The sequence below is a fragment of the Belonocnema kinseyi genome, chromosome 3, assembly GCF_010883055.1.
Source record: "Belonocnema kinseyi isolate 2016_QV_RU_SX_M_011 chromosome 3, B_treatae_v1, whole genome shotgun sequence".
Taxonomy (NCBI): Eukaryota; Metazoa; Arthropoda; class Insecta; order Hymenoptera; family Cynipidae; genus Belonocnema; species Belonocnema kinseyi.
The window spans coordinates 1,637,671-1,665,132 of record NC_046659.1 but is presented as its reverse complement, the minus strand read 5'-3'; the positions used below and the strand labels follow the sequence as shown (position 1 = coordinate 1,665,132).

Sequence of the window (27,462 nt, the reverse complement as noted above, 5' to 3'; positions counted from 1 at the left end):
GAATTTTGAAAATATTATTTTACCTTACTACCCATGAGTTTATTTTCATATCTCCAACTCCGGCCAGCTCAACACAGAGAGGGGTAGGGTTAGGAAGAATTGAGCAGGAAAAATAGGACACGCACAATAATCAAGGTCCAGTATATGAGATACGACCAGAGGCTACGGGTAACAAATTAATAATTTATTAAACCGCATTGGATGCCTTACAATATATTCAAATAAGCCCGTAAAAGAAAATACTGCTTATATGCAAGTCTGATTACTCAGCATGTTTTCCTAACACTAAAACATGGTATTAAAATGAATCAGTATAGCCTTATTGCCAATTATTTATCGACATTCCAACATAGTGTCCATAAACGACCTGCGGAGTCAATTGAGGTTACCACCATATTGGATTGTCGTGCACACATCGCTTAGTCATTTAATTAAAGACCATCCAACATCGTGGTGCATGAATAACCCGTAGATTCATTTGAGGTTACCACCATTTTGGGTTGTCGTACACAAGTGAGCTTCCCGCCACTCAGACCGAAGTTCATACGCCCAATTTATTTCCTAATCTAGTTCTAGTCTTAAATTACCATCTGCGAGAAAGGCCGGTCGTAGAAACAAAAAGTGCTTGCTCCCCTTTAATGCTCCCTGTGGTGATAGGCAATTTTTAGTTTTCTTAAGAATCTGCGCGTTATGCACAAAAAACTTCTAGTTCTTTTAGTTTCTTCATAATTGAAGATATTTTGATTTTTGTGATATTTTTTAAAGTATCTCGCTTCTATTTTTACTAAGATTTAAACATATTAAAAAGAAAAAAATAACTGGTTGGGCAAGTTTCTTCTTAAAATAGGAGTTTTACGTCAGCACGGCATTATTAGACTAACCTTTTTGAATTTTTGATGATCAAATCCGATTACAAACAACAGATGAACGATTATACGTTTAAATTTTTTAGGAACAAAAATTTGTTGAGGGCAGAAACACTCACAGGTACGTGCTTACCCAGAATGCATAAAGTTTATGGTCATCGGTTCGTGGTTCAAGTCATTCAGTAGGGGTTTCTTATTATTTAGATTCTGTGTTGTTATGGAAAGATTGAATTTGCTGCCAATAAGACACTTTAAAATCTCGTTTTTGTGTGTTTTAATGAAACCTATTTTATAGTATAACGTTAAATTAGTCAGCTCGTGGACTGACGTGTTACATGCGAACATGGTGAAAGGGTGTAGTCAATTTCAATCGTCACTGTCATTCGTATAGTGCTTTACATAGTCAGGCAGAACGATATGACTCCTTTATAAAGAGCCATTGGTTCTCAGTCGATAGCCAGAAGTTGTCAATGGTTTCATGTTGAAAAGCTTCGTAAGCTTCCTGATCAAATGGATAACAAAACAACTTTATTGATCTGTGAGAATGCACCTAGGTGCACCATACTGTAAGATTAAAGTAGTCGCAACCGCATATAGAATAGTGCATCTTTTAACATCCGGTACGGCAACAGCGATACAATATTTAAGAAAGTTGTCTCATATCATCAAGATATCCTTATTTTTGCTAAGTGTGGCTGATAATTTCCCAACCTTGTCAAGAGTCACTTTTCCGAAGACTCTAAAAGGAATCTCAGTTGTAAACCTCGGCTTCCTTGTTCTTTCCCGGAATAGCTTCTTCTCAAGGCAGAACTGGCAAACTCGAATCATTCACAAACTTTATCCCGCGTACAGGGCTAATAGTAGTATTCTCAAATACGTTGGGGCGTCTTTGTTACGCCCTTGTGTTCGCGTATAAGACTGCCACAATATTTGGAATGATCTTGGATCTTGCTTCCAGTTGAAGGTTTCGATTTTTTTCGTGACAAATTGTGATTGTTACATCACCAGCCCCGAAAAGATCAGGCAGTATTTTTATTATTTCGTGTTGTGGCAATGTTCCTAAGAGATCTCCTGAGTTTGCTATACAGCAACTTATTTTTCCATCACGTTTTAGAGCGAATCGAAGGTTTTTTTATCCCTGAGTCACGTCGTTCTAGTCTTTTACGACGTCACGTCGATCTTTCACGAATATTGAGTACGTTTTATGTGTACCGCAATGAGTTATCAGGGCATTAGAAAATAATTAGGACGAGATTCCGGAAGGTCTTGAGTCTTAGGCCGATTCGTAGCTATCGGTTGTTTGGCGGTCGAACCTGTGGGTTCGCAATATGCCGCGATAAAGTGGGCGCAATTACAACGTTTGTACTTCAATTTAGTCTTATCTCAAAATAATGTAGGTTTTATCTGCAGAGTCACGTACATTCCAGGTATGGCAAACAGGGACCTGGAAATTGGCTTTTCCCTTGGTGGCGATTTAGGAGTTTCCCGAGTAGTAACTGCTTTTTTTGGACTGGCACTTGTGGAATTTATGGACTGCTATTTGGTATGTACCAGGGGATCCAGATCGATTCCTCATCTGTGACCTGTTCTTCCAAGCTTTTTCGTATACCTGGAGAAAACTCGTCACAGGGGTGGCGAATGTATTATCATCTAGTCCGCTGCATAGGTCGAGGGCCTATTAAATTTTTAGAATTTTTTTTTTAAGGAATCCCTACAAATTTCCTGATTTATCTTCATCTACTTGGGAGTCAGTTTTTTCGCTATGCATTACCTGTTGGGCTGCATCAACTATTGGAAGGTTGTGAACAGGTGTTTACTCATCATTTTCGGGATCCGCTGTCCTGAAAAAAACTTCTTCTCCGATTTCTTTTTGAGCCAATCTATCAGCTATTTCATTTGAATAAATTCCCTTGTGATCTGGGACATAATGCCAGATTACTCGCATTAAGTTAATGACAGACTTAATTTCCTCAAATTCAGCTCTACTTAAAACTGGCTTGTTTTCTAACGGCTTGAAGCCATTTACCTCTAACTTGGAAATCCACTGAATTGCGATGTATATTAGAAATTTTTAATCAGTATTGATCCTAAATTTTCCTATTACAGTTTCGGTTGCCTTTAGAATAACTGCTGTGTTTGCTTGTATCTCGGCGAAATTATTGGTTTGGCGACAATATCACATTTAAAACATACTTTTCTACTAGTGCATGTATACATATGGGGCGTTATTTCTTAATTGTAGACAATGAAAGAGTCAAAGTTGTCCTATCTAAGTATGTATGCATGTATGTATGTTTGTATGTATATTTAATCTCTTCATTTTACGGGTTGGAGGTAGATCTCTCTAATACATGTGCTCATGACTCCATTTTGTATCCACATACTCTTACCAAAATTCTCCTCTTCATCCATCCAACATCTGCATGCTCTCACTCCCTCTCCTATTCTAAACCGTACAACCCTACTCCATTTTCTTCCCTTTCTATTTTTTGCAGATATTCTGGTTCCGTCAACCCTTTGACCATCATATACCATTTATTGTACCTCGAATCTATGATCTTCGTTTATCTCTTTTCTAAAATTTTTACTATAGCTCTTACTCTATTTCCTGTCACTACATAACCACATCTCGTATATTACGAATCCTTCTCATATTTATCCTTTCTTTCCTGCCATTTTGAATTTCTCAAATTGCCTCTCGGCTCATTGTTCCGAATTTGGCCCAAACATGCTTATCTTATTCTGCTTCCCTCTGCCCTTTTTAGCTTCTCTTTAAACCTCCAAACTATCTTAATTTGTGTAGTAACGCATCAAACAACCAGATTCTCATTCTCCAATCGTCCTTGCATTTTCTCTTTTCTATACCTAATACTAGGCCCATCACTTTACTCGCACATTCAATTCTTTTACTCACCTGCAGCTAGTTTTCCCCTTCTGCCTCAAACCAAAAACCAAGGTAACAGAACTTCTCCACAATTTCTACTTTTTGTCTCCTAACCTTCGAAACGTTATTTGTTTTGCTCTTTCTATTTCTGAAGCACATCACCATGTCTGATTTACGTTCACCGTCAAATTTTTTGCTCCAACATACTCTTCAAAAATTCTCTTTATTAGGTTTATTCCCTTTTCATCATCTGCTAACAGAACTACATTTTCCGCGTATGCTAGAGAGTGTAGTTTGTCATCAAACAAAACCACGCCTTAGACCTCTTCCGGTCAACAAAACCTGCCTTGTTTTATTTCCTATCTGCACCCTTATCATGGTTTCAGTAAACATTTGTTTTAACCTCTCCACTAACTTTTGTTCTACACCCCTGTCTTTCATTGCCTGCCATAGCACTTTTCTGTTCACTGAGTCAAACACTGCTTTAAAATTTACGAACAATGCAACTAGTTTCTCTTTCTTATTCCCTAAATTTCATTCAACTAAGTAGTTAAGTACATAAATGTTGTCTACAGTTCCCACCTATTTTCTAAATCCCCTCTAATTGTGTGGGATACTTTCTTTTTGTTCTACCTGACTCTTCAACCGTTTTTTAAGATTTAAGCATATATTTTTTAGCCGAATGGCATGACAGTGATCCTTCTGTATTCCTCTACTTTCTTTCCTTCCCCTTTCTTGACAAGACGTACCACAAGCCTTTTCATCAACTCTTCCGGCGACCCTCTCCTTTCCAGACCATGTTTCCATTGTTTCATTCTTTTCCTCCACATCCCTATCCAGGTGTTACTAATTATAATCATACCCTAATTTTCTAAAACCCCCAAGAATCCTTTATTTTTGTTCTTTAAAACTGACAAATTCCAGAAAGCTATTTTTACGTTCCTCTCTTCCCTTCACTCTTTTTTCCTCCTCATTTTTCGCCCTTTGCCGTTTAGAAAAACTCTGTTTACTCTCTAGTCTCTTTTTCGTCTCCTTTTCCCCACCTTCCTTAAAACTGAGACTTTTTTTCCTTTTTTCCTTATTTCTTCTAATTATTCGTTCCAGCACCATTCCTCCCCATTTATCCATACCTATCTCTCCCTATACACACCATCTGCCCCTTTTTCCTCTCTACCTAAGCAATCTGCTCTATTTGCCATCCCCTTTTCCTCTCCTCCATGTCAGATCTTCTATAATTACTTTCGTTCTTCCTCTCAATAATTCTTTCCTCTATAATTTTCCTTTCCTCCTCCTCACTCCACTTTTACTAGAAACACTCCTTTCTTTCCTTCCTTTATCCCTTCTATTTGCTTAACTCCTTCTACCCTTACCTGAACTCTAATGTCTCTCTCACGATTCTTTATTTCCACTTCGCCTGTTTCACCCTCCACTTTCAGTCCCTTATCCACTGAGTTATTTTTCCTCTTTGCCCTTTCTTCCCCTTCCCATCTTCTTTCAATCTCACGCAGTTTTTTCTTTAATCAATCATTTTCACTTTTCACGTTCTTTCTTACATCCACTTTAACTATTTCCTTATACTTTGTTTCTCCGTATGCTCATTCCTAATTTCTAAACTGTTTACCCGTTCTCCCAACTGTTTGGTATCATTATTTCTCTATTCATCAACCTCTCTCATATCTCTGTTCATATCATCCAATCTCTTTCTTCATAAAAAGAGATATTTCGGGTTTCACACATGTAAACAACTACGAATTGTTTGCCGACGTTTCGTGAACATTGCAGTTCAAATCTTCATCTTTCAGGTCAGCCCTGAAGATGTGAACTGCAATGTTCACGAAACGCTCCAACACGCTCCAGCACGCTCCAAATTACCACTTCAAATCACTCTCTTTCATCATTTACACATTTGCCTTCACTCACCGTTTTACTTTTACACTCGATCTCCGCAGTCTATGCCCTTTTTGCATCCACTCACTTTTATTCCTTTTACCAATGCCAAAAAACCACTACTTGAAACAAAAGAGTTCTTTCACGATCTGTACTGGAAACGGGAGCCTTGTCCAATCTAAGTTAAGCTTAGACAAAGTGTTGTGCTATGGGACAGTAGGTTGTAGGAAAAAATTTGGCATTCGGATTAGTAATGACCGAAAGGAGGGGGTAAAACTTTTGGGATATTCGTGGATATCTTCTATTTCTGGGATTTTAACTCTTCTAAACGCCATTAAAAAAATGGTGCCTGGTACAGTTTTAATTAGAGTTTTTTCACCCTTGAGATTGATCCAACGCATTTTTACAAAAGGTAAATATATGACGTTCATAAATAAAGGCCAAGAATAAATTTGACTTTTTTCCAAATAATAAAGGTTTTCCGTTTGATTTTTCCGTTGTAAAAGAAAGCTTAGTTTTTTCCCATAAAGATATGTAGATTAGAAAGTAGGATATAAATTTTTATTTATAAAGATAAGCGTTGAGTGCTCCGGTACGCGCATAACACAAGTGCTCGAGCACCAGGCGAACTGTGGTGTCTTCATGGTATTATTTTACGAGAAGTAATCATATATGCTAGTATATTTAATCGCTCTCTGTATTTTACAGGGTTCAGACTGTCATTATTTTAATTAATGTTATGTTAACATAACAATTTCAAATTACCTGTGGATAGTTCGTTAAATATTGAATTTTTTTCTTTCAGGATAAATTTCACGTTTTACTCGAAAACACAAACGCATGCTGTGTAAATACCGCTATTCCCTGCCAAAACGCAATGTTTCGGTCCGAGTTATGTTAATTTCGTTAAGCCTACCTTACTCTTTTTATATTCTGACTGCAATTTTTCATAAAATTCATTTAAATTGCACGAAATCAATCTTTTCTGAACAAAAATTTTTTGTCAATCACTGGAACAGACACACAATCCTTCATTCCACACATTAAGCCTCTTTTGGACGTAGCCAGAGTTAAAATCCTATGGTTAGCAACTACATTTTTCGCAATTTCAGCTTGTCGTTTAAATGTTTTGAATTCAACCATTAGTTGTCTGCGATTCCAAGATTTTGGAGCAAGTTTGAAAAGTGGAATTTTCTCAGCTCTACCCGTTCGTCATTTAAACTCCTCTTTTATTTGATCCAAACCTTCAACTACGGCCTCGAGATGTTTGTCATTGCACTATGTAACATTTATCTCGAGTTTTCCGAAGAAGAAGCCTGGATCGTCATCATCATTTCACATGATTTCTTAATTTTACATGATGATTTAAATAGTTTCAACATCACCAACGTTTCATGCGCACAAACATTCTTACGAGGCTGATCGATGCTATTTAAATGACACGTGCATTTAGATTATTTAGCGTGTATTTAGCGTCTTGTTATGATTCTTCCTTTTAAAAAGATTGAAGCACTTGTTAGTCCATTTTCTTTGAATATTTTTATCTTTTTTAGGGTCACAGACAGTAAAAAACTGGGTTGAAAAATAGAAAAGGGTGTGTTAGATAGCTGAATTTTTTCCTTGTGGTTTTACTTAACTTTCAAAAATATATTTTAAAAGAATCAGGTAGCAAACCTGCAGAGTGACACCGATTTACAATCCAATTTCATAACAAAGTATAAGGATGATTTAAGCTTCTATTATCGTATGGATGTATGTTTTCACTTTTAAAAATTTTTAGTGCATGGCCACCTAGCGGATGAAATTTAAAAATCACCTTTCTGATGACCGCGATCTTCATTTGTGTACTATAATAACCTGACAAAAAACAAACGAAAAACCAGTTACTTCCGAAAATACATAACCTTTGATTTCTTAACCACGCGTCTGATTGAAATATTAATTATTTATTAACAAATTTTAGGTGACGAAATCTCACTTACGTAAGCATGTAGTATCATTCCTTTTCGTAAAAGAATACATTAAAGGTGTATCACGTTGTGCTACGAACGGGGCTCGAGAGCCAGCGTCATGAGCGTACCGGAGTACTCAACGTTCATTTTCATAAATTTAAAATTTGAATGCCATTTTCTAATCTACATAGTCTTTTAGGAAAGATTTATTTCTAGACAAAATGCGTAGGACCTATCGAAATAACATGAAAACCCCTATCGGAACTGTGGTAGACAACATTTTTTCCATCGCTATTAGAAGATTAAAAATGGCCGAAGTAGATAATACTAACGAAAATCCAAAAATTTTCACCCCCTCCTTCTCGGTCAATAATTATCCAAATGACAAAATTTTTGTCACTAGGAGTCGGTGTCATTTTCTTAAATGGGGTTTGCATCATCAGATTACCCAGTGCATAAATATTATACATGCATCCACGCGCACTCAGTTAACTGGGCTTTAAATTTCAACTAGTCTGAGTGGCTGTTGGCGTAGGATCCAGTTTATGCATTTTATACCTGGAGTTCAACTCATGTTCACTCGTATCATTAGTTTTAACCCTTACGTACGTAGAAATGTATAACCGGCGGACTTTATCCGGATGGTAACTCTACGACGACCAAAGGTGTCAACCGATGGGACTTACAATTAATTCAATGCTCGATGATACGTTAACTGTTTTGTGGTGATATAAAAGCACGCGACGAATTCAGCGCGGTTCTTTGTTAAGGAATATTTTACAATAATACAGAAATCGCGACGTAGTCAAAGCATTTCTTACTTCGTAGATCGAGTTTACAGTGTTAAAATTTCGAAGGTAAAGATGACTACTAGGAGTGATTCTGGGGTTCATATAGTTCTTATTCTCTATGTTAATGATAGGGTCTCATCTCTTACTTCTTCTGAAATACGGACTCTATAGGTTAACCGATCTATATTAAATGTACCTAGTCAGAACTTTCGTTTACGGCATGTCTGACTATTTACGTACTCATTTCCTGACACACTGCATGATTTAAATTTCACGTGAATGATATATGGACTTTGAAACTCTCAATTTTGAAATACATTTGTTTGTATATATGTCTATTAGCCGTATATCTATTATTCGATTTATTTCGTTTATACGCATATACGTATGTATTAATTAAGTGGTAGTATCTAGTTGTCGTATATCGGTCACACCTATAACAATTTTCTTTTATTTCTCTAGCTTTGTTAAATTATCGGTATTCACCAGGTCCTTATTCTCCTGTGGTAATGCACTTTAATTACAATTCAGTTTATAGTTTATCCTCCGTAATGCATTTGCCATAGTAATATTCGTAAGTGGATAGGTTTCGCTAGCGTTTCTGATTATGTATATGAGAGATTGTCTCTTGGTTTTCCTAAGAAATTAAGTGAGTTTAGTCTATTTAAGCGTTATGAAATAGTGTATTGCGCAGCAATCACACCAGTGGGGATTGGCCAACTTCGCTGTTGCCAAACAAGATATTTTTTTCCTAATGCACAATAAACAAGACGTTGAGCGAGAAAAAATGTCATTTGTGGGCTTTTCAAGCAATGAAGATTGCAATAGTAAGCATTCTCTAAACGTATTTCTGCCCGTTGGTCCGGGTGACCGTCAACGTGAGGCCGTTTCAAACTATCCACTAGCTCTACTGGTACAGAAGACGCGTTTATCGTGCACGTTGACAAAAAAGTTATTAATTGTGTGGACGTAAATTTACAGCACCTAGAGAAGGTCGATAATCGTTGGAGCTATCAAAAATTTGAAGTATTTGTTCAATTAAGGATTAAGGAACGCATCAAAACAATATCCCAGATTAAAATTATGATATAAATATATAATTTAGTACTGATATAATATTTTCTCATGAGGAAAATAGTTAAAGCTATCTATTAAACAAGGACTGATGGAAAGAATAGACGATAGAAGTAGAAAAAATTTAAAACGGGAGTTTATGTATCTAAGGTCACGTTTTTATTTATTAATATCTTTATTGAATAACCTCTATTATGTGTTGCAGGTTGAAATGACAGGATTATCAGGAATAATAAAGTTCGACCACCAGGGTTTTAGATCCGATTTTGTTCTTGACATTATTGAACTAAATACAAAAGAAGGATTGAAAAACATTGGTACATGGAACAGTACAAAAGGAGTTAACTTCACCAGGAGTTTTGGAGATGTGTATACAGAAATTGTTGAAAGCTTACAAAATAAAACTTTTATTGTAACAACAATTCTGGTAAGTTTAATAGTATATTATGCTCTTAATAGTTTATAGTGCCTTTGACTTGTATCTAAAAAAAGAAAATAGAAAGCGCTCGTATATTATTAAAGGTGAAGATATATCTATGATACTTAGCATAGAATACTATGCCATGTACTTAAATTTCCCTTATCTTGATCTTTGGTATTTGAACATACTACGATAATTTTCAAATTTTGTGCTCTATGGTGTAATCGCACTTTTACATGACATGCAGCATGAGTCGTGTTGCCGCGCACAGTTCTTGCTCAATAGTATAACGTACAAGTTCCCTCCGCAGCGCAGGGTTATCCTAAGGCAAATAGAGATAGCAGTACGTATTTAAGAATGGCTGACAACTCCAAGATATCTGCTTCTGATGATAATGAGGCTTGTAAAATCGTACACGACATATTTATAAAGATGATTTTTTCTAATAGCTCGGCAAATACTTTCTATATCCCCCTCCCCTCCGGCAACTTCTCATCTGCTAAGCTGTTTCTATCACCTCGACAATAACTGACATGAGGGTTGCAGTTTAGTAAACAAGCGACCATATCATTATCAAGTTTCTTGGTAATCATTTCAAGTTTACCATGAACAGAAGTTGTAACTGAGTGTTTAACGAGCGTGGTATTTTCTAAATATGTATAACCTGGGAAACCATCTACACTTTCACCATATAACGAAAGTTATCCCGAGGGGGAAAATTGATGTGGCAACTGAGATACGAGTGAACACAGTAGGAAAATCTTAAATCAAATAAAACAAGAATAGGTTAGAAAGATTATATTAAAGGTCACTACTAAGCATTGGACTTGAGCGAGCATATCGCAACACGGAACTGACAGTCTCTTCTTCTTTCTTCACTAACACTCTTTTGCTACAGGGAGGGGGGGAAGATTTAGTAAATGTATAACCTATTTGGCCATGGCGAAGTCAATTAAATGCCTCAAAAATTGTGATTGACCTCAAAAAATGATATGATAAGAATTAAATTTAAAAAATTGTATAGGATAGTGAAAGGTTTTACGTGCGCAAGTATGTGAAATTAATAATAGATGGCGCCTTTTGGATAAGACTAGTGGGGTAAGAAAAGTTTTAATGAGAAATTCATCTGATAATAGTTGAAATCTAGACTTAACGGAGAGGTCCTTCAGTTCCGCTTGCATGACTATAATAGGTGTTGGAATACGGTACCACCGATTACGCGTAAAAATATATTGTGTAGTCTGTTAATTTTCTGAAAGTATATGTCACCAGAACATATTATTAGTTATTTTTCGAAAGTGTAGTTCCCACGATGATATGCAATTAAAAAGAACCTCTAAAAACGTAGCGGACTCGGATGGGTTGATCATATTGTCATCAACCATGATATGGACATTTTTTTATAAATTTGCTGTAGGAACTTGAAAAATAACCAGTTTCGATTTATCTGGAGGAATGAATAATCCTCTCATCGTGTAGAATGGTATAAATCGTGTAGAAGACAGGACTGAGGATACAGCCCTGTGGAAGGCCTTTTCTAACTATAAAGGGTCCCTTATTTCCACCATTAATTCTAAAGAAAAGTTTTCGTTCATGGGTTAAATCCAAAAAGAGGCAGGCTGTAAATTTGTTTTTTGCTTGTGATAAATATAGTTCAGAAAAGAGAATTGCCAGATTATCGGCACAGGAATGTTTTTTCCTAAATCCATACTTAGTTAGAGGATGAATACTTGGATTCTCTAGCCAATAAACAAATCTATTCAAAATAAGTTTTTTTGTAATTTAACAAAAAGCAAGAGGCTAGCGCAATTGGTCTAACTTTTCTTTTGTCACTTTTTGAAAGAAGACAGATTAACAAATCTTTCCAAGAATCAGGGAAAACACTTTCCTCAACAATTTGATTTAAAATGTGGAGCAAACCAAGAAGGGAGGATTTTGGAAGGTTTGATATTACTTCCAAACTTATTTTGTCAAGACCAGAAGAGGATTTATGTTTCGAACTTCTTAAACCAGCAGTAAACTCATCAGAAGTGAAGGGTTGGAAAAAATTCCAAGATGCTGTGTTGTAGCATCATTGCTAGCAGAAGAAAAGGGAGTATCATTCTGACGCAAAGGATTATTTTCTAATAAAGACTCTGGGAAAGAGGGAATAGTTAGAATATAAAAATCATTGGACATCGCTACAAAACTCTCAATGTTAGCATTCATATGCTCTAACGTGTCTAAATTAATACATTCTTATTTTAGAATCAATAGATAATTAAATTAGTTAATTAATTAATCTGTGACGGAAACCTCTTATATCATTCCAAACATTTGAAACCGGAGAGTAAAAAGGCAAGGATCCGCAATATGATCTAAAACTGGAGCATTTAATGGCTTTAATGGCTTTTATCGTAGGGTCTGCTTTATAAAGAGCTTCATCGATATGCTTTAAAAAACTATAATATGTATGGTTGATGCCATTAGATGATTCGAATTCCTGGAGATTGTCCTATTTATGAATTGATGAAAAAAAAGAATTAAAAACTTTCAAATCGGCTCTTTTCAAACTATATTTATGTGAGAAAACTGATGATGTAAAAATGGGAGGTCTATATCAATTTTTATTGGAAAGTGATCACTCCCCATTCTATCATCAAAAACTGAAAATGAGGTAATTAGTTTTAAATTACTAAACACTATTGTCCAATCTATTGCGGTTCTAGCATCAAAGAGAAAGATCTCTGACTGACAAGAAGATTCATGGCCCGAAGATGGATGATAGGCATTGAAATCCCCTCCAATAAAAATATCAGGAAAATTAGAATTTCAGTCAAAGAATGTCTGGCAATTTACTGAACGAGCGGGAGTGTGAGGGTTTCTATCAACATTCAATATGATTAATTTTCCCAGATCAGTTAAAATGACTGTAGCTAAGGTATAGAAAGATTCGTCTACACAGTAAATTAAATCAATTTGTTTAAATGGAATATCATTTCTAAACGCTTAGGGTAATCTTTCCTTAATATATTGAAAACCCTTTAAAATAAACGTGAATTAGGGTTTAAGCCAGTTCTAACTGTGAAATAATGTCAAATTTATTTGAGATTTTTTCTAATGAACCTTTTTTGGGGGAAAATACCTCGACAGTTCCTTCGAAGAATATTTAGAGAGTTCTCCATAGTCAGTCTCTAAGAAGATGTATAGGGAGTGTCAGCCAATGGGGAAGGTAAAGAACAAGGTTTGAGAGGAGGTAGAGAGAGTGAACTGAAACTATTCAGCATTATAAGCATAGGAACCGGAAGATTGCAAATCTGTATCAAGGTAGACATCAATTGCTTGAAAGTTTGAGCCAACTATGTAGGAAAGAAAGAAATATAAGGAGAAGATGAAATAGAGGGACATGAGGTTCACATATTAGATCCTATTAGATCTGCCTTTTTCAAAAGAGAGCTGGTACACTGTCATTTAATGTACAAGGTACTCCTTTAGCAGTTAGTTGCCGAAAATTGTATTCTTGGGGAATTCACATACTCATTTAGGTAGGGGCCCATAGTTTTCGTATATTGTATATTCGCCCCTGAATAAATAGCTGTCTGTCATAGTATTACCGGGCACTTTTTCTTTTCTTATTAGGATCGCTCAAACGAAAACGAGAACTCTGAAACTGTCTTACCTGCTCCCTGATTCGTTGTATATTAGAACAGATTACTAAAACAATGTTATCGAGGAAAATTTCTTTCTTTTAATTTTTACATGAAAAATATAATTGTTTTGGAAAATGTACAAGTTACTACTTTAGGAGTAAGTTGTGGAAAATTGTATTCTTGTGGAATTCACATGCTCATTTACGTAGGGGCCTATATTTTTGGTATACTGTGTGTTCGCCCCTGAATAAATAGCTGTCGGTCATAGTTTTACCGGGCACTTTTTCTTTTCTTATTAGAATCGCTCAAATGAAAACCAGAGCTATAAAACTGCCTTAGCTGCTTAGTCTTTCGTGTATTTATACAAAAAATCAGACAAGATACCTTAAACGTTTGTCCTGAGTCTTATTTCTATGATTTTTCTTTGATTTCCAGGGCTCTTGACCCCTTCGTTGGCAGATAGAATTCGACAAAAAGTGCCCAAAATGGCAGGAAAATTGGTCATCTTGAAAATTTGTATCTTAGGGTGTTTGGGGTCGCTAAATCTGAATCTGAAGTCAAAATTCGAAAATTCAAAATGGCGGATCCAATAGGGTGAACGAAAATACAAAAAACGGCTCAATTTGGATAAATCTTGGTACTTATGGATTTTTGGAGTCGCTAAACCCGAAAGTTCAGTCAAAATTCAAAAATTCAAAATGGCTGCAGAAAATATCCGCAAATACAAATTTTTGAATTTTGACTTCAAATTCTGATTCAGCGACTCCAAAAACCCGTAAGTACCGAGATTGATCCAAATCGAACCGTGTTTTTTTTTTGTATTTTCGTCCACCGTATTGGATTCGTCATTTAGAATTTTTGAATTTTGACTTCAGATTCAGATTCAGCAACGCCAAAAACCCCCGATTACGACTTAAAATGCAAAATCAGAGTAAGTTAAATAGAAAAAAAGAAGATTGACGCATTTTCCGTCAATGCCAACGAAGGAGTTAAGAAATACGCCAGTCCGTCTCACGTAAGTCATCTTAGAAATCTTGCAAGTGATCTTGTAGAGAACACTACTCTTCTCAAAGTTATCTGGAGGATCCTTCATAAAAGTTATTATTCACTTTATTTTAAATAGTATACGGAATATCGTATGAATCCTAAACTTTTTTTAAATAAATACAATAGTTTTCGAAATTTAGCCAATAAAATGGAAGAACAAAAGTATTAAAAGAACTATACTCCTTGAATTCTTTCTAAATGTCTGTAGGCAAAATATTTCTTTGTCTACTTTTCATTTATTGATTTCTCAATTTAATATTTCTCAATTGAGTTTTGTAGGTAATAATTTAGAAAAAGAATATTCCTAACAAATTCAAATTTCCCTTGTGAAATGAAATATGGGATAAAGTTATATATCCGTCAACTGAGTTTTTGATTACTGCAATTTTGTTTTGAAAAATGTGAGCAGAAAAGGATTTTAAAATTCAAGCTGAATATGTATTTTGCCTTTCAATTTGGTAATAATATGACTGTCCTGACATTCAGTTCCTTCTATGTACAAAGAAATAATTTGATTAATCTTTCGATTTCACGGGCAAATTGAAATTTCGGATAAAAACTGTGCAAAGCATCGACAATCATCTGCAACTTTGCTAGAGGAACACCTATAAAGGTATCATTAACAATAACGAAAGTAAAAAGGCAAAACAAAATCTAACTTCTTGAAAGCAAAGATCTCCAAATCCTCCACAACAATTTCTGTGCAAAATCGTAAAAATCACGGCACCGATGGGAGTACAAAAATTTTGCATATTAAAAGATCCACTAAATTTAAAATAAGTTGAGTTCGTAATAAAAACCATCTCTTTAATAAATTATTTTTCACATAACCGAGTACGTGTTTTATTATTGTCTCATACATTTAAAACTGTCTGTTCAACTAGTTCAAGGAGCATACTCGGAAACATTGCAACATGATCCAAAGAAATCATTACATAGTCATTAGGAACGGTCTTTTGAATAATAATTTTTTGAAATTACTAGCTATTTTTAATATTATATTTTTAAGTCCTGATAGGGTCTTCGAGAATCAAATTAAATTTTTGTTCCAAAAATCTAATGGGAGTATCAATAGTTCAAATAGCTATTCTCAAAGGATAGCCATCTGTGTAAATCTTTCTCAAACCATAACATCTGGCAAGAAATGTGTATTCTGTATTAATATTAGTCTATCTTATATCTTTTCCTAAAAGTCCTTTCTTTCTTCAATTGTCAAGCATTTTAAAAGTGTCCCTTTTTAATGGTTTGAAGGGATTTTCATTCAATAATTCAAATATCAGGAAACCTTTAGAAATCTTATGATCAATATTACTAATATGCAGGTCATTTTTATCGAGTAAGCTCTTCGACAAGTGTAATACCTTGTTTCGGATGAAATTAAACAGGTAAAGAAAAATCTAACTTGTTGAAAGTAAAGACCTCCGTTTTTTCCATAACAAATTCCGCTAAAATATACAATTATACATTTCATTACACATTAAAACAGCAATTGCACATCATTTTAAAACATTATGTGGAAGGCGTTTTAAACTCGATTCCTAAAAGATAATGCATAAAATTATCAATTTAAGATAGAGAATGATATAATAGACAAGGCATATTTTAACGAAATTTTAACACTGCCCGTTTGATGCATGTGAAAAGGAATGATTAAAAATGAAAAGTCTTCAGATTTTATGAAGCGATGCGCTTTTTAAACTATTTTATTATAAGACTGATGTGTTTGCAAACATAAGCATTCACAAATTATTTTGAATAATATATTAAAAATAATAAACTAATTATATAGTTATTTAATATGCAGTTTATTATTTATTATTTGGGTTAATACAAAACTTTAACACTGGCAGAAGTCTACGCTTAGCACGGCCCTTATAGTTAATACGGTCCCTTAGAAATTGCCCTGATAATAGGAATAGACTGACGTAGATTTAAGAATATAGTCATTGTGCTGAAAAAGCATAAACGGATGCCGAAATATATGTGCAGATTTATATTAACAAAGAGATAAAAAAGGATAATTATGAATGAAGTAGGAGTACCCTATAAAAAAGTATAAAAGAGCATTGAAAAAAATTAATTGAATATATTTCATATTTCACTTGCTTTTATTTTAGTTTATTAAGCCCATCGGTCAAAGGCCGTTTACGGAGCTACAGTTTTATACACTACATGAAATATTTATATACATTGGTTCCTTATTCTTAAAAATATTGGCGCATATGTATATTGTATATTTGTTGCATGTCTTATACACTAGTATATTTTCTGGCATTGACGTATAAAACATAGTAATGCACCGCATTCCAAAATGTTTCAATTGACGTTACAAGCAAGTCTACATAATGTTTAGGTTTCTTACAAAATTGAGCTAAATTCGTGTAACATGTTCTTAAAGATGATTTGATTATAATTCTAAGCCGAATACCTAAAAAATTTCAGTAAACCTGAATTACCTTTGAAGGAATCTTGACTGGACCAGCAAAACATATGTTAGGAAGTTTATTAATTGATTTGAAAACATTTTTCACTGTAATTCAAATACTTGAACTAAGAGGGTGCTTTGCGGGTAAATTATCCCGCTATGGCTACAACTAGTTAAACGTTTGGTTCCTCTGGTATTATTGCAGAGTAAAATATTTTACACTAAATGTTTATTAGAATTGAATTGAGACATCGGTCATTATAATTTGTAATGCTGTTATTTTTTTTTAAGTTGATAATATTAAAGAAATGATCATAATAACAGAGATTCTGGATTTGGAACTCTTGTTTCACAAAAGTTTTTCTATTGTGGTATAATAAAGGAACCAGAAATTAATCATTTATCATTCAAAATGTAGTGAACATTGCTTAGGGTTTGCAACAGTACTTCGATAGTGTCCGCAAAAAGAAAAGAAGAAATATGCAAGGCTAGTATAACATAATAATTTCGGCGATGAAAAAATACCCTAATAAAAATGCCTAATAAGTTATCGGTAGCAACTGTTAAAAACCAAATAGGATGCCGATAGGTTTCTATGTGGTCTTCAGTCGTTCTTTAAAGGATTTTTAGTTTAATTTGATTTCTCATGGCTTGTACGCGGCACTTAGATGGCTACTGGGACTAAATTAACTTGAATTTTCTTCGAATAGGCTCTATATTAGGCACTGATGTGCTTTTAAAACACGACTGACGATATTAACAAGTACAAGATGCTTCTCTTTGTGGCTCTAGCGGGTACTAGTAGAAATTTGAATATCTATTCAAAGTCAAATAAATTAGGTTAAAACTTAAGATAATGCTGTCAAAGTTTCTCTATGAGGCACACATTAAGTTCTGCTTTCGGGCGAATGGCACAAGTAAAAAATTTATTCTCTAAAAGGTTCTGTTAGGAATTTGCATGGGAAGTTGGATTTAAATTAAGCCGATATTAAAACTCAAAATAATGCTTTCCAAATGATTCTACGACAAACCCATTAAGTGCTGCTTTTTCGCGAATGACACGACAAATTACAAAATTGCTTCTCTAAGAAGTTCTGTTAGGAATTTTCATGGGAATTTGGATTTAAATTAATTTGATTATTTCTTAAAATAATGCTTTCATAGTGGCTCTACGAGGCACATATTAGGTTCTGTTTTTTCACGAATTGCACAAGTTCAAAACTGCTGTCCTGGCAGGTTCTACGAGGAATTTGAATGGAAAATCAGAATTAAATTAATTAGGTTAAAACTCAAAATATTGCTTTCAGTGTAGTTCTACGAGGCACCTATTACGTGCTGCTTTCTCGCAAATTTCGCAAGTACAAAATAGCTTCTCTAAGCGTTCTAATTAGGAATTTGAATGACAAATCGGAACTGAATAATTTAAGTTCTAAAAATGTTGCTTAAGCCATTATTCCCTCAACGTGGTTCTATTAGCTTCCTATTAGGTTGTATTCGATCAAAAGTTTCACACGTACAAAAACGCTTCTCTAGCATGCCCTATTGGGATCTTTACGATGTGAATTGTGCAAAATAAAATAAAAACTGAAATAAGTTGTAACTGATAGCAAATTTGCTTTCATAACTTATACATTATTTATCCATAGTTTCGATTATTGATTAGAAATTGTTATTTTAAATTAAATGCCAAATTAATAGATTTTATAAAATAATTAGATCAAATAAGAATTGTGAATTTTATAGAGGTTTTTATATGGCAGAAAATTTTTTTTCCTTAGGTTATTAAAATGTTTTATAATTGCACTTTTTCTTATTTTTTATCCATTTTGGATAGTTTTCGTACGGTTTAAATCAATAAAACAAGTGATTGAGCCCCTTGTGAAATAATTGACATACCAGGGCACTTGTTTGTTCTACATATTTTGCATTATTGTTTTGGAAAAGTTATTCCAAATTTAAAATAGACATGAACAAAAAAGAAAAATGAACGAATTTGATACATTGAAAACTGCACATTTTATGGAAGTTTTTGTACACCATACAATTATTCGTTTGTCACTGAGGTTATTTAATCATTTTTTGACTTGATATTCTGGATTATTTATTACTTTTCTATCGTTTTTAAACGTTTTGATTATATAAGGACCAAAAGTATTGAGCTTATTTTGAAATAAGTGAAATTCGATTCTTTGTTTCACATATTTAAAAATATTTTTTTAAGAACTGTTATTTTGAATTTTAAACTGAGTAAGAAAGTATTATAAAATAATTAGATAAATTAAAAACTGAGCGTTTTGCGGAGGTTTTTGTATTAAAGAAAATTACTTTTTGTCACGAATGTTATTAAAGCGTTCTTGCACTTGACATTTCTTAATCGTTTATTACCTTTGGATAGTTTATAGAATTTTGGAATATATAAAGAAAAAAGGATATCAAGTTGTTTTTTAAATAAGTAAAATTCTATTTTTAATTCTTTTTAAACAAGTTTTTTTTATCAAATTTCCTCAAAAACTTCCAATTTTCTTTAGAAAAACTCATTAAGCATAAGCGAAATTTTGTAACCAAAATCCATGTGCATCAATAGCGAAACGAGTTTGAGCACGCGGTAGAAGACAAGTGTGAGCAGTTGATGTAAGGTTCGAATCCTCAGCTAGTCAAAGTTTCTAGACGTGCAATGATGTCAGGAAGTACTGCATTGACGAATTGTGTACTAAAAAAACTATAAACACTGAAGAATATATAACAATAAGCTAAGCAATAATTTTTTTCAATGAGCAATGGAACCAAATACAAAACATCTTAGATACTAACAAAATCTATCATTTTTAAGTTACTTCGCACTATATAAAACCAATTATAAACAACATGGAAAATCCGTTTAGGTGCCGTTTAGGACTCTATAGTTATGCATTGTGAGAACCGAATACACACACTTTTGATCCTAATCAGATCCACATTAGAAGATAATACGCTCCAAATAGATTGCATTTAGCAACCGAATGAAAAATCCGTTTAGGTTGTCACTTATGACCAACAGACAATGCTTTGCGAGTAACAAAGACAAAACCGAATAAAAAAAACCAATTAAGATCCACTTAGGACACATAGAAAAAATACTAGGTGCCACTTAGGACCCGATAAGTAATGCATTGCGAGTACCTAATACAACACATCAGATTCTAATCATATCCAGTGCGAAAGTTTCTAGAAAACAAAAGGAAAACCATATAGAAAGGGAGTCGAAAATCCGCTTTCAAACGTAATAAGACCTAAAAAAAGAAGGACCTATTAGGTTTCTATATGGTCTTCTAGTAGGCATTTTTAATAATATTTAACAATATTGATTTCAGGAAATCGATTGCAAATTCGAGCCAATATTACTTGAGAGCAAAGTAATTTCGCATCAAGGGCAAGTAATACCCCCCCCCCCCCTCACTTTTTCTATGTTTCTTAATCGCTCAGAGACCGCTTCATTTGTTGCTTTTATAGTTGCTATTCTGGAGCTTGATTAGTTGTAATCCTTATGGCTGGAGATACATCCGCCAGCGTCGATTTTTTTTTTATTTGAATAAATGCTCTCAACAGATCCGCTGCAGTTCCTTGTTCTTGAAGAGAATCTTGATTAGTCTTACATTCAAGATTACAGAGGACCCCTTCTCAATGCGGATTATCTTTGTATTAATAATTAATATATCTAGAGCAATAATTGTCCAAATTTCTATAACAGAAGTTTCCTCATCCTTATGGCCAGGAGACAGAGTTGTTTCATCAAAACCAATTATAAAACAATTTTCTCACATTTTTTCTATCATCCGTTTCGGAAATGTAGTCTGGCAGGCAATTTGAATAAGAGAATTCAGGTCCTAAAGGTTCCTTGATGTTGTTATCCAATACAATTTCTTTTTCCTCATGAGTCAATGTATTCATAGGTCAAGGTCAGCTACGTTGGTATTAACTGTAGAAGAGTGGTTGTTGAGAGATTTTTTATGATTCTCAATATTTGACACACATTGGTCGATCCTAAAGTTAGTTTTGTCAATTTGAATAGACAAAATTTTACATTTCCTGAGAGTGAGCTAACAGAATATTCTACTGGAGCTATATGTTAATGCAATCTGTCACCTGGATTTTTGTTTACAGGGTCAACAATTCCTTTTATAGCTCTTTTAAGCATATCCATATCAAAGCTTGATTTCTCCATTTTTTCTACTCCAGAGTTTGTCGGGATCTGCAGCATCGCGAATATTTTCCATCTGCTTTTTTTGTTAGTTTCTCGGCACAATTGCTGTGCTGAATTTGTATCACATCCACAAAATGCATCTGTTGAACTATTAGATATCTCGCTGCATAAGCTTGTGACTGATATTGCGAATAGCATACATCGCCGCCGTTTGAGTCAACGTCTGGTGTTTCCCCGCGCTCACTGTCTCCTAGCGACAGCAACTGTTAGTCGACATCCAAATAGGCAATACTTTTATGATCTCATTTAAACTTTTCATGGAATACGAGTAAATCTTTTTTTTATATCAACCATAGAACATCGCGAATTAAGGGTATTTTTATGAATGATGTTGTCAATTCAATTTTTTTTTCTTCACTGAAGAAGAAATTTTTGCTTATATCAGATTTTTTAACGAAAATAAAATTAAAATTGGTATAGAGGAGGGTACCCAAATATGAGATACCAACACTGTTTGGCGTGATTGTCGGAATTCCATGTACTGAATTTAAAAGTAATATATGTCATTTTAAAGGAAATTTAGTTTGCCATGAGGAGCTCAAATTAAAAATTTCATAAAAAAATTTTTCTTATGCTGAAAATACAAAAAAATGTAAAAAAGTGCTTTTTCCAAACTCGTCAAACTATTCTCATAATATGAGATACCCCAGGAAATAGCTAATAAAATGCAAAATAAAGTATTATTTTTAATGAAAAACTTTATTCTACGTTTCCGAAGTATTAATTTACTGCTATTTAGATATATTTAATTTTTGCAGTAGTCACAAACCCTTTTGTAACCAATTTTCCCCGCGCAGCACAGTGTTGTAAAAACCACAGGTATCTCATATTATGATAACCACACTGTGCAACTATGCACTTACTATGTCTGATCTGTACAATGGAAAAATTCAACACTATCAATATTTTCCTACTTAGTTATTCAATCCCCATCACTGCAGGCAAACTTTACTGCTAAATACATATTTATTGAATAATAAATAGGGTTTAAAGAATTCCCTTCCTAGAACTCGACCACCATTGATTTCACAAAAAGTTTGCCTATAATCTTTAGAAGCCCAATGAAAAATAAACTATACCACGAAATAACTCATTCTTCAAGGGCTACAAATTGGTGATAGAACCAATAGAGTGGGTCTCTTAGTTTAGCTGATTACTCCGCTATCTCAGTATACGAGAATATCTTATATTCGAGTACTCTTCTCTACATGTTTTAAGTTGTTCAAACGAGAATACCCAGACATTTTAGGATGAGTACTTTTTGTATAAAAGTTTTGTAAAACTATCAAATACTTTTCACGATAAAAATAAATCAAAGGAAATTAAAAATTTTAATTTATGATGAAAACCTAATCCTTTTGCTGTTTAAATCCTTGAATCTAAAGAACCTCCTTTGATAATCAATGATCAAAGTTTTTAAATGCAATTATTTTTCATCATTTATTTTTCATATAAGAAAAAAGTGGACACTTACATTCTCAACCGAAGAAATGAATTTTGAACTAAAAAGAAGAATTAACCATCAAGAAGATTGATATTTTCTTCATATTGTTTTTATGCATATTCCAATAAAATATGCTCCTTCTTTTGTGTATCATAAACTCCACGTTTGAATTTTCCTGCTCGTTTTACATACTTCATTTAACGACTGTAGGCAGCGCTAAATGCCAAAAATCTCTTTCAATTTGTTTTAAACTCCCTGCTGCCAATATATGGCTATCTCGTACCCAGTATATATATAAGGTTTTTTTAACAAAAAAGTTAACATCTCATTTTTGTCAAGAAATATTTATTTATTTATCAATGTCTATTGTTTTTCCTTCAAAGTAATCCCCCTCAGATACAATACAGTTGCGCAAGCGCTTCTTGCAATCCTCGAAGCAGTTCTGATATGCGCTTTTTGGTACAGCGTTGATAATCAGTTTTGGGAAGACAGAAAATTCGCAGGGGCCATTTCCGGTGAATACCGTGGTTGAGGCATGATTATGGTGTTGTTTTTGGCTAAAAAAGCAGAAACAACGAAACAATTTATGAGCAGATGTATCGTGATGCAAGAGCCATGAATTGTATTGCTACAAATTAGGGCGTTCTTTCGTATTGTTTCACGCAAACGGCACATAGCTTTAAGGTAATATTCCTTATTGACTGTACGATCTGCTGGCAAGAACACATGATACGCAATGTCATTCTAATAGAAGAAAACAGTGAGCAAAAACTTCACATTTGACCGGACTTGGCGTGTTCTTTGTCGCTCTTGGGGATGGAGGATGTTTCCTCTGAGACGATTAGGCCTTAGTTTCATCGTCATAACCATATACCCATGTTTCGTCATCAGCTTTGACCCTTCTGATCTCATGAGCGATGTTCATGCGACAGTTGTTTTGGTCAAAATTCATCAATTTCGTAACAAATTTCGCTGCCAAACGTTTTAGGCCTAAAGAACCTATAAAAACTGAATGGCATCAGTCAAACGATATGCCGACATCTTCAGCAACTTCTGTTATAGTGACCCGACGATTCTTTACAACAACAATTTCCTTCACTGCTTCAACGTTTTCATCGGTTGATGACGTGCTCGGGCATCTAGTAAGGGCATCGTCATTAACATCTTCTCAGTCTTCTGTGAAGAGCTTGTACCACTTATGACCACTTTTTTTTGCTTAAAGTAGAATCGAAAAATGCCGCAGTCAACATTTCAAGTGAGTTGGAGCACTTTATTTTATTTTTCAAGCTAAATTTAGTACAGATTCTGTGATCCATTTGTTCGAATGCAAAAAATCGCGAAGCACACGAAAACACGTCTAATCTTTATAATTGTGAAAAACAAACTGAAGATGCAAAGTAGCTGATGACGTCTGTATTCCTTTCCGGTCATTATGCATCTCCTCGCGCTTAGAAGATATTATCGATCCCAAAAACGGAATATAATATAAAAATAAATATAAAATTGTTGCTTCTTAATATTCATATCGTTGACAAAATTGAAACCATGTATAATATTCAAATCTTACGGTGATATTTTTTTAATTTCTTTAAGTAATAAGTATTGAAAGAATTTATACTACGACTATGTTGTCTATTATGATCTATTGAGCAATAAGCCGTAAAAAAGTAGTAAGAAAATAAAGTTAATTTAATAATTGAGAATGAAATATTGTCCGATTACAGTTATCACAAATAGATCATTTAATATATAAAGGACTAAAAACTGGTACATTTATAATTTAAAGAATTCAAAATTGAATGGATGAAAAGTGAATTTTTCAATATGAAATTATAGAAATGTTAATTTGTATTCAATTAAAAAAATGGTGATGTAACATAAACATTTATTACACCCATTTTTTTAAAATTGATATAAATTCAACTTTATCTCTACAGTCAAAATGAAAAAGTTTAATTGTAATCCTTCAAAATGGAATTATTCTGAAACAATTTCCGATATAAAAAGGAGTTTTTAATGGGAAATATTAAAAGTTCAAAAATGCACATTCTATACACTTGAAAATTAAACTAATCTGAAAATCATCTAAAAGTAAGAAAAAAATTAAGTCGCAAAATGTCGATTCTGCTTTTCAAAATTCAACAATTTCAATGTTAATTGCCATATTTAAACGGAATTAGAAGTAGAACGCTCTTCACAAGGACCAATCGTCAAATCACCAGGAACTGAAATAGACACAAACTCTCCTCTTTGGGTCCCAGACTATATGTTTCGAACTGAAAACTGCGTTATTATACCTGTTGATTGACAATATATCTTTTTTAGTTGAAAATTTATGTATTAGGTTGCAAATGAATCTTTTTGGCAATTAATTTATCTTTTACATTGGAAATAACTATATGGTTTTAAATTCACTTTTTGGATAAAAAATCATTACTTGAAGGAGTAGATATTTCTACGATTAAAATACACGGATATGTAAAATAGAAGTGATGTTTATTTTCAAAGTAGTCATTCTACCCAATTTCGAAACAGACTGCCCAACTCGCAGCTCTGCCCGGGCTTGTGACCTTCTACTAGTCACCTCTATAGAACTGCATTTATTTTCGCTACTAGGATTCGGCCCTTCCTGACTACGATCCGTCTGGGATCCGCAACCGCCAAATTTTGAGCATAGATTATAATTGATTCTCAGTCTTCTTGGTTGTTATCGGCCACAACCAAGGACGAATATTCTTTACTTGCCAAACTTCTTTGTCCGTCTTTAAAGCATCTTGAAACTCTGAAATTTCGAACCTGATTCTTCAGCTGCACATGTGGAATCCCGTTAATCATGTTATCAACTATCTCGTTTTCTTCCACGGGGACTTGATTACCCAGAATCAATTTTTTGTGGTAATACTGACTAAATGGCTCACTTCGCTGACATTTTCTTTCTTCGAAAATACGTCAGCCTTCGATTTTCTCTGGACGATGATCGAAAATTTTTCTCATTTCTAAAACGAGATCAACCATGCTCATTTCGATATGCTCTGACTTGGAGTAGAACCACTTCACTGCGTTTCCTTTTAGCTTGGAATGAACCAATATCTTGAACCAATTATCGTCGAGCTTATAAGTGGCATTCAATAGTAACATTTGTTTCTCCCACTCGGAGAGATTGTGATTACTGCCATTGAATTCACTGAAAAGATAATGTATTGCTCTAAGGTTAAAATTCGCCAGAGAGCTTGTAGAGCTTCCTTGAGATGGCGAATCACTGCGCGCTTCACGTTGTGCAGTTTCCAATTCACGATGGAGTAAGTCGGACGCTTCGGACGTTTGCTCTATTGGTGTTTTGTTAGACGAGTTAAATACAGCTTCACGTTCAGCATGGTTATTAAATGAAGGCTGATGTTGGACTTTGATGTTGAACTTGGATTGAAGCTTGTGTCTTCACCCTCGTTCATCCAAGTTCCTTGAGGACAAACTCAATCCAACCTTACAATCATGTCGGTCTTCATTTCCAATTAAAGAAAGACCTTTTCTCCTTAAAATTTCTTTGAGATGCGTTATCGTAATGTTATTCCGGTCCTTCATCGTGTGCTGTCGCAATTAGCTAACCGACTGACAGCCTCTACCAAACTGTCACTCTACCCGTCGGTAAAATCTCTAACGTATGATGAGACATTATTTTGCACTTACTGAATTTTTACTTTTAGGCACGCAGCTAAAAAATTCAAAGTCGAGTCGCACAGGCTCAAAAAAGGCACTCAGTCTACAAATTCAAAGTGGAGTCACACAGACTTAAAAAGGCACACAGCCCACAAACTCAAACTCGAGTCACGAAGCATGAAAAAGTCACACAACCCAAAATTCAAAGTCGAGTCACACAGACTCAAAAAGGCACATATCCCACAAATTCATAGTCGAGTTAGACAGGCTGAAAAGGGCACACAGCCCACAAAGCACATAGAACAAAAGGCAGAAGGCCACAAAATCACTACAGCGAGTCAACTTGAGCCACGCAGGCTCTTTTTCGTTGGCTCATGTTACACGCAGGAAGCCACAATGATACGCGCACGGCAAAATCATATACCCAAACATATCGGACAAATACACACATCAATTGAGTGGGTAATAAGATGTATATCGAAGAGCACACAGCTCATGGAATACAGTTATGTTCAATTGATTATTCAAGGAAATTTCACGTACGGAGCTTTAGATTTATTAAAAAGGTTCTAGATGACAAATTGCGGTACCAAACCCACTTCTGGAAATTAAAGCGGTAGATATTTATACTAATAAAAGGCGGGGAGCTTACAGCTCTGCTCGGACTCGTGGGCTTCTTCTAGCGGCCTCTGTAGTATTTATAAATTTATTTTCGCTACTACACATTTTAATTTATCCAGAATCCAGAATCTTTTTGAAAAATCTGAAGTCACGGCCGCGAAATTTCCTTAAATAAACTTCGCGAGAATAAAGGGACGTCATTTGGTACGTGAAGCGTGCGTCGACGTAAGGGGTTGCGGCCGGAGGACTGTTTTAAGATCAATCGAAAAGCTCTGACTTGTTCCTTTTCAGTGATAACGTGAAAAATATTTTAGAACTGAAAATGACTTGCGTTTTTAATTTAGTATCAACCACTGTAAACTTCCTGAATACATACTGCAGCGCAAATGTGTAAAAAGTCTACACAAGAGTCCTGTTGAGACGGTTTTAGGAAAGAATTTGTCTGAGTTAGTAAACGTGGAGTTGAGCCTAAAATCCAGCTCAAGTTAACAGACTGATGATGTCAACCCTTAAAGCTTGAAGATATA

General features: G+C 34.4%; 1 protein-coding gene across 2 annotated transcripts in view; it reads left to right on the top strand.

The window, feature by feature from the left end:
- Positions 1–27,462, top strand: part of LOC117169694 (glutamate receptor ionotropic, kainate 2) — a 659,604-nt gene that overhangs the window by 330,323 nt on the left and 301,819 nt on the right. For both annotated transcript variants that reach the window (XM_033356181.1, XM_033356180.1), the window contains one exon: positions 9,660–9,881. In XM_033356181.1, the coding sequence (XP_033212072.1) occupies positions 9,660–9,881 (222 nt within the window). The remainder of the gene's footprint in view (positions 1–9,659; positions 9,882–27,462) is intronic.